Source organism: Pezoporus wallicus, unplaced genomic scaffold (genome assembly GCF_028554395.1).
Source record: "Pezoporus wallicus isolate ANWC-B61680 ecotype Strahan unplaced genomic scaffold, APGP_CSIRO_Pwel_v1 contig_747, whole genome shotgun sequence".
Taxonomy (NCBI): domain Eukaryota; kingdom Metazoa; phylum Chordata; class Aves; order Psittaciformes; family Psittacidae; genus Pezoporus; species Pezoporus wallicus.
This window is the reverse complement of record NW_026638457.1, coordinates 2,114,415-2,123,007: the sequence shown is the minus strand read 5'-3', so window position 1 is coordinate 2,123,007 and position 8,593 is coordinate 2,114,415. Positions and strand designations below refer to the sequence as shown.

General features: G+C 57.9%; 1 protein-coding gene across 1 annotated transcript; it reads right to left on the bottom strand.

The window, feature by feature from the left end:
• Nucleotides 1–6,506: 6,506 nt before the first annotated feature.
• POU3F2 (POU class 3 homeobox 2) lies at nucleotides 6,507–8,117 on the bottom strand. Its single transcript, XM_057410807.1, has one exon. The coding sequence runs from the start codon at nucleotides 7,991–7,993 to the stop codon at nucleotides 6,689–6,691; it is 1,305 nt and encodes a 434-aa protein (XP_057266790.1). The 5' UTR covers nucleotides 7,994–8,117; the 3' UTR covers nucleotides 6,507–6,688.
• Between the last annotated feature and the right edge of the window lie 476 nt (nucleotides 8,118–8,593).

Here is an 8,593-nt window from a genome sequence, read left to right as displayed (position 1 = left end):
CGCAGGCCTTCGGGGGGGGGGGGGGGCAGCAGCGGCTCTGCCCCGCGGGGACCTCCCCTGTGCACTGAAGGGGCCAGGCAGACACCGGACGAACTCGCCCCGTCCCCGTGGCGAACGGAGGCGGCGGCCCCGCTCCCAGCCGCCCGCCCCCCCGGGCAAGTCTTAGGCAGCACCGGCAAAGAATTCCCGCCGCTCCCCCCGCCGCTGCCCTCTCCACATCCCACTCCCTTGCCCGCCGGGGGGAGGGCAGGATCCGACCCCGCGGGGAGGCCGGGGAGGAAGGGGGATGCGAGGGGAAGGAACCCTGCGCCGGCATAGGCGGTCCCCCCGGCCCCGGGGCGGAGTGAGACCCCGGCAAAACCGGGGCGCTTGGTAGAGTGTCGGAGGTCTCCACACGGAATGTGCGGGAGGGATTTGCTGGTCGAGGAAGGACGCAGCAGCGGTCAGGCCACGGGCTGAGGCCGGCTGTGGCTAGGAAATCCACTCACTGGGGCTCGGACTCACCGGCCGAAAGGACACTTGTTTGTTTATGATCTGATGAGAAGTCGGGTCTGAGAAAGAGTTTGTGTTTTTCATTTTAGCATTGCAGCTAAAGCACGCCCTGGGGTTGCTCTATTAACCCCCGGAGAAACACCCGCTCCTGCAAAGAACCGCCCGGTGTCCCGGCCGAGCCAGGGTGAAACCCGTCTTCTCCAGAGCATCTTCCTATCGCCCCGACGGCAACCGGGCCATGCCCGAGCACGGAGTACCAACTGGGCGCCAGCAACCACGAAAATTGGTTGGTTCTTTTAGTCTTTTCCACCTCGAGGTTGCGGCCCAGGCCCCTTTCCTTCTGAAACACAACATAAATAGGTGACCCCGGTAGGATGCCATGCTTTCCAGGACAGATCGCAACGCCCAGCCTCCATTTTCGAAGCAGGAGGAGGCCGTCGCTGCCCTCTTCACCCGCTGGAAAGCGGCGGAAAGCGTCCTGCTGGCTCGGGCGGGGGGACCCCCATGTACGCGACCCCCCCCCCCCCCCACCGCCGTGGCTCGATCTAAACCCAGAGGTTTAAGCCTGATTAAGACCAGCGCGCAGGCCCGCCTGTGGCCGCTCTCCCAACGCCGCCGGGCCCCATGGCCCACCGGGGGCCATCGCCTCCCCTCGAGGAAGGGTCACCAATTCTCCTCCTCCCGCACCGGAGAATCTCCGCACCGACGGCACCGGAACAAAGAGCCAGCAAACCTCCAGCAGCGCGGCTTGGGACAACCCCGGGGCCTGGGACCGCTCCGGCGGGCAGAGGCAGGCAGCAGGAGGGAGGAAGAGGGGTCCCAGGCTTGGGTCAGGAGGGCGGGAAAGCTCAGGCAGCCGGACCCTTCCTGCCGCACCCACGCGTCCCGGCGCGGGCCAGAAGCGCGCCAGGGAGACCGGGCACTGGAGGGGGAGAACCGGGAGCTACCGACAACAAAACCCCAAAGGGGAGAGAGAGACAACGGGACAGAGCTTGGGGCAGAGAGACAACGGGACAGAGCTTGGGGCAACAGGGGCCTCGGCCCCTTAGGGGCTCTGCCAAGTCACCCACCCCAAGAGCATCACCTGGCCTGCTCCCCACCTGCGGAATTTGCCCGACTATTTCCTCTTCTACCGCTTTTCCCTTTCAAATCCCCGGTTCCCGTCCTGGTCCCTCCCTTGCCCGCTGCCGGGATTGCTGTAGGGGCTTGGCGGCTACGGGAGATCCTGCCCGGGGAGAGCCGCATCAGCAGCGGCCTGTCACCCTCTGGAGCAGGGGACACGGAAGGAGGCAATCACTCAAGAGTTACGGGTTATACAGTCTCCTCACGCCTTCCAGTTTCGGCCTTCATCAGAGGGAGCGAGCCAAGGAAGCGGCTCTTTTGTTGCTGACATCTGAACTGCGACAGACAGCCCCTGCTGGGAATGAGGGTAGGGGAGCCGCCGCGCACCCTGACATCCACCTGCAGAAGGTGCATCTTACGGCCGCGCAGTTTCCCCTGTTCTTTCTCTCAAAAGATAGTGAAAAGGAAAAAAGGGAAAGGACCCCCGAACCTGCCGGACTGCCCGCAACCCGCCTGGAAGGACGAGAGAGCTGGTTCCCATCTGGCCAGCTCCTCGCTGGACAGAGACCCCGGGAGGAGCAGCCCGGGGGCCTCCACAGTGGGAGGCCCGGCCCCAGCGCCGGCTCCCGGCGGCCATCCCCGCAGTGCCGGGCCTGCCCCGCCGAGCAAGGCGCCATCCAGCCAAGCTACCACCTCCTGTCCCCCCGACGCGGGGAGCGGTCCCCGACAGCAGGGCCCTGTCTTCAACGGCGAGCTATTCCCCCGGCGCCCACCCGAGTGTCCTGCAGAGGGCAGAGGCTGCTCGCTTTCCGCAGCCCGTTCCGCGGGCTATTGACCAAGGACTTTGAAATCCATACCCAGCTTCAACATTTTACCCGTCAGCACGTCTGCGGTCACAAAACACTTCTTCTTTCTGTCACTTCTTTTCGAAACTATTGATAAGATCATTTAGCTGAATCTGTTCGGGATGAGTGTAATATTGACTAGGAGTTAGAAAAGATGATTCAATCTAATAAGCCCAGAAACTATCCCGAAGGAGGGGAGGGGAAAGAAGAACAGGACATTGCACCTCGAAAACCGAGCCAGCCAAAAAGTATTTGAACACACCGCCTCATGTGCGAACGAACACTTCTCAGCTGGATGCCACTCCCAGCGCGCCAGCCCCACTGGTCCCCATCCGGGACCCCTCCTGGGCAAAACCGACCCGGGTCGTTACACACATGGAGCCGCAGACCTCTAAGGAGAAAGCCTCGGCCCTGCCGGTGCCGTTGGCCCGGCGGCCCGGCCCGGGGAGCGCCCGCCCGCTCCAGGGGCTCGCAGCCCCGCTGGGCAACCGCATCTTTCCTCCCTCCTCTGCACACTCACAGCGCTCCCCACAATGAAGCCCCGCCTTTCTGGTTTTGTCCTTTTCTTATAAGGACTCAGACCTTAAATTATCCAAAGGGACAGACAAGAGTCGAGTGTCCCCCACACACCCTCCGCCAGAGCATGCAACTACCCTGAGGAGCAGAGCTCCCCGCCAGCACCGAAGGCAGGACCCCACTGCCCGCACAGAAACCAAGGCTCCAAAACACACGGCTGCGGGTCATCTGCGGAGAGACAAGTACAGCTCCTCCTGAGCCTTTCCTTCAAAACACCCTGGAAGTTATGAGCGTGGAACCTCTCGTTATAGGCATCAAATTTATTCCAAAAATTCCATGAAATATAAAGGAATGGCGGTGCTTTTACACAGAACGCAACTCAGTATAAGTACTGGGGTGTTTTCCCTCCAAATCTTAAGAACTATGCAAATCTGTGCTATCTTTAAAAATAAAATAAAGATATTTCAATAATTAGAACAAACTATGAAGGTATTGTGCATTTCTGTTTTATGTAGATAATAAAATATTACTTTAACATAAATATATAAGGATCTCTGCGTTTTTATTTTTCCCCACAAGCACATCCAAATGTACCAAAACAAAGTATTTTTTAAGAGACTGAACCAAAAAAAAAAAAAAAGAAAAAAAATTACATCCCATATAGATTTTGTTCACCTACTCATTTAAAGCTACAGAAAAACAGTTTCCAGAACCTGTTTGCTTTTAAAGAAATAAATATACATTGAGGCAGGCCACTTAAAAATGATATGAAAATATTTCCCTGGGTAGCATTTAAAAAAAAATAAAATAAAAAGAAAGAAAAATAGACAAAGAAAACATTGAAACTATTTCTGCATTTCAAAGGACAAATATTAAACATATATACATAGTGGTAAGGTTTGCGTGGTAACTTGTGTTTTGTTTTTTAAGTAAACCTATTTGGAGTTTGAGGCTTCTCTCAAACATCCTCTCGACTCCGTTTTCTGACCTTACGCACGTATTAGTAAGTGTCTGAAAGTTCATTTCCTCCCTCTACCACTGGATCTGCCCTGATCTGCTTCACTTCAGTACGCGCTAGTCCTCAACGCTTTAAATAACAAGCAGCTCAATACATCCAAAAAAAAGTAAAAAAAAAAAAGGGGGGGGGGGAGAAAAGAGAAAAGCTTGGTGCCCGTATCTTTGTAACAATTGTTGGAAACCTAGGAAAAAGGCTAATCATGTGCCTCTTAGAAATCATCATCTGTCTTACCAAGAAGAAAGAAAGAGAGAGAGAAAGAAAGAAAGGGTGAGGGAAAGAAAGAAGGAAAGAAAACCCAATGTCACAGGCGCTTTGAAAGACAATGAGAAACATACTCTAAAGCCTTAGCTACTGAATGCAATATTTATAGGAGAGTTCTGCGAGAGAACACTTCACTGTTTCTTTTTCTCCACAATTGTCCAACACTCAACTAAGTAAACTTTTCGATTATAAAAATGCTCTGTCTGTGTTGCACCGGTTTGCGCTGCCTAAATGATCCCTTTATGAATTCAGAACTATCAGAAAGTTCCTCTCCTGTGGGTGCATAGCTGTGTGTGTGCAGAAGTGCACAGACGCGCACTCAGGCACACGCACATCCATGTGCTGCTCCCGAGGTCCCGCTCCTCCGCTTCCCTTTAGAGCTTTGGGGGTTGCTATTTATTTCCCATTTTTTTCTTTCTTCCCTTCTTTTGTCTAGCTGGTTTGGGTTTGTTTTTTTTTTCTTCTTCTTCTTTTTTTTTTTTTTTTGAAAGTTGACTGTTTCCCATCAAGATAATGTCAAGAAATGCACTTTAAAACTATTAGCGAAGGGGGGGAGAGGGAAAAGACGGCTTGAAAACTGGCATATTGTTCCCCCCCCCCCCCTTCATTTTATTCTCCAGTGAAAGACACAAGGCTGCCCGAGTTAAAACTGGTCCTTTCCTTCAAGAAATGATACCGCAATCTGACCGCAGGACGGGTGGGGGTGGGGATGGGTAGGAAAGGGGCTAGATACAAACAGAAAAATAAAAGAAATAGGGGAAGTAAAAGCGGAAAAGGAGCGCACACGGTCTCTGCGGGGAGGAGGAGGCAGCGTGTGTTTACACACAGGTGTAATCACACGCATACACACACACCTTCCCCCGGGCCCAGCAGTTCCTCGTGCTCTTTTTGGCTCTGCCTTGATGCGAAACTCCTCAAGGAAAGAAAGTTTGGAGGCGGACATCGGCCCGTGAGGGGGACCGGGATGCCCAAGGCACGCTCGGGGAGCAAGAGGGAGGAGGGGAAAGGAGCTGGAAGAGGTGGAGGGAGGTGAAGCTAAACAATCCCCTTTCCCTCTCAAGGAAGTGCCACTTTCTCCGGGAAAACTCTGGAAACGTGCTGTTTCGCCTCCGCCTTTCCCACTCCGGGCCTTGCTCGCCCGCACTGCCACAGTTTGGGAAGGCTGCATGCAATTTTGGTTTCCTCCCCCTCCGGCTGCACCTCGGCCCCCGGCCACACTGCCTGAAAATGAAGTTTACTTTGTCCATTCGCATTATTCTCCCTTCTCCAAGCTCGACTCTTGCCGTTGAAGGCGTATATTAAGCAATTACGAGAGTCACGTCTCTGGAGAATGGAAGCTTGTGCTGCATATATATATGTGTATATAGCGAGATTAAATATATGTGTATATATGTACGTCTATGCACGCATGCATATGTGTACATACATACAGATATACGCATTCTTTCTGCTACGGTAAAAGGAGAAAATAAGCGTTACACATATTTAAGAAGACTTGTTTATAACAAAAGTTCACATATACACATAAAGCAAAGGCTAGAACACAGTAACATATTGTAGACCGGTCACTGGTTGACTAACGCTCACCATGGAAAATGCAAGTCATTTGCAAAATCAAGGTCGGAAAGGAAGGGGGGGAAATATAAAGAAAAAAAAAATAAAAGAATTTGTTTATGTAAACTTCGATTTTCTTGCAGTGCAAATTGTACGGTTAAATACTGTCTACATCAAAAGGGAGAGCTTTTCCGTTCTCTTTTTTTTTTTTTCTTTTTTTTTTCCTTTTTTTTTTCATATATTCCTACAGGGGATCCACAGAAAATAAACACAGCAGCATGTGCCAACACCGAGCGACATTCCACAATGCAATCTGCCTTTGTGTGGCTGGAGGGGGCTGAGGAGGGGACCCGAGGTTGCTGCCCCCTCCACCCCTCCAACCTTTCCCATCTCCCCTCCCGCCCTCTCCCCTGCCGGGCAGCGCCGGATTTTGTCTCCAGAGGGCAAAGGAGTTTAGTGCGAACAGCTTCGCCCCGCCGGTGCCCAGCCGATGTCTGCCGCTGCTCTACCGGTACCTGCCTGCCTGCCTGTGCGCGGTACTCACTCCACTCCGGTGCACGGGCACTCGCCTGGAAAGGTCAAAATCCAGCATCGCACCCGCTACCGTCTAAGGGATAGTCCGGTGCAGGTGCTTTGTCTGTCTGTCTGTCTGTCTGCTGTGATTCGCGCTCGCCCTCTCGCTCGCTTTTTGTTTTGTTTTTCTTTTTTTTTTCTTTCTTTTTTCCCGCGTTTTTGTTCGTTTTTTTTTTGTTTTGTTTTTTTTTTTGTTTGTTTTTTGTCTTTTTTGTCAAAGATAGGAGAAAATTAAAACAACAACAAAAAAAAAGAAAAACAAAAAAGAAAAAAGGAGGACAATCAAAAGTTGGGGGAAGGAGGAGGAGAGGAGGAGGAGGAAAAGGAGGAGAAGGAGGAGGAGGGGCCGGGCGCCCCCGCCGCGAGTTCACTGCACGGGGGTCTGCACCCCGTGGTGCGGCGGCGTGTCCCTGCTGGCCCCGTACACGTCCTCGGCTCCCGGCAGCGTCCCTCCCGGGGGAGTCATGCGCTTCTCTTTCTGTCTCCTGTTACAAAACCACACTCTCACCACCTCCTTCTCCAGCTGTAGGCTGTCCGCGAGCGAGGTGATCTCCTGGGCGGAGGGCTTGGGGCACTTGAGGAAGTGGCTCTCCAGCGCGCCCTTGACGCTCACCTCGATGGAGGTGCGCTTTTTCCGCTTGCGGCCCTGAGCCGCGATCTTGTCTATGCTGGTGGGGCTGCCCGAGGAGGAGTCCGCCTCCTCCAACCACTTGTTCAACAAAGGCTTCAGCTTGCACATGTTCTTGAAGCTGAGCTGCAGGGCCTCGAAGCGGCAGATGGTGGTCTGCGAGAAGACGTTGCCGTAGAGGGTGCCCAGCGCCAGCCCCACGTCCGCTTGGGTAAATCCCAGTTTGATGCGCCGCTGCTTGAACTGCTTGGCGAACTGCTCCAGGTCGTCCGAGGTCGGCGTGTCCTCGTCCGAGTGCGGGTCGTGGTGCGGCGGCGGCCCGGGCGGCGCGGCGGAGGCGGCGGCGGAGGCGGACGCGGGGCCGGCAGCCCCGGGGTGGGGGCCGTGGGGCGGCGGCGGGTGCTCGGGGCCGTGGTGCGGCGGCCCGGGCGGCCCCGGCGGCGGCTCCTCGTGGGCATCGCGCAGGCCGTGGTGGTGCAGCGCCGGCTGCGCGGCGCCCAGCATGCCGTTCACGGTGAAGCCGGGCGGCTGCGAGTACAGCAGCCCCGCCTGCGCGCCGTTGGCCGCGGCCATGCCGGGCGGCAGGTGCGCCGCGCCGCCCGCCCGCCACGCCGCCGCCGCCGCCGCCGCGTGGTGCCCTCCGCCGCCGCCGTGGTGCACCAGGTGCGGCGCCCGCCCCGGCGGCGGGTGCTGCGGCGGCGGCAGCTCGTCGCCGCGCCCGCCCGCCTGCACCACCGCCGGCTTGATGTCGGGCTGGCCCAGCGCGCCCGCCGACCAGGGCGCCTCGCCGCCGCCGCCGCCTCCCCCGCCGCCGCCGCCACCGCCGCCGCCGCCGCCGCCGGGGCCGCCGTGGGACAGCGCCGCGATCCACTGGTGAGCGTGGCTCAGCGGGTGCCCGTTGCTCTGCAGCGCGTAGTCCGCCTGCACCAGGGCGCCGGCGTCGCGGTAGCCGCCGCCGGGCTGCATGCCGCCGGGCGGCTCGGCGTGCACCATTGGGGAGCCGGAGGCGAGCAGGCTGTAGTGGTTGGAGGCTGCGGTCGCCATGACTCGCCGAGCCGCACTGATCGCGCCGGTTAAAGGCGCCGCGCATTTGACAGCTACTTTTTCGCCTCGGGCGCCGCGCGGCGCCCGCGCCCCCCCGGCCCGCGCGGCGGGGCCCACTGCGAAGGCACGCGCGGCCGCTCCGCCCCGCCGCCGCACGCCATTGGCTCAGCGCGCCCTGACGGACGCGGGGGCTCCTGGCGACCGCCGCCGCCGCCCGCCGCCATTGGCGAGAACTGGCCGCGAAGCCCCGCCCACAGCCCCGCCCCTTGCCCGCCCTCTGGAACCCAACTCCGAGGGGGAACCGGGCGCGGGGCGGGTACCGGGAGGGAATCTCAGAAGGGGTTGGGGAGGAGGGGGGGGGCTGCTCCGCCGCCGGCCCCGCCTCGGCCCGCCCCGCCGGCCCAGCGCCTCTGCTCTCCGCTGGCGGGAGGCTGCTGTCGCCGGTCCGCCCGCTGGCTCCTGTTGCGCGCTCCCGGCCGCGGGTCCTTGCGCGGACCTCGGCCCGACAGCCCCCAACTTTCTCTTCCCTAGCGCAGGCAGCTAGGACCGCCGGCGGGGCCGCGGAGCGCCGCGCCCCCGGGGCCAGGAGCGCGAGGCCCC

Coding starts and splice junctions, on each gene's coding strand:
- POU3F2 (XM_057410807.1), bottom strand. CDS start 7,993: ATGGCGACCGCAGCCTCCAACCACTACAGCCTGCTCGCCTCCGGCTCC.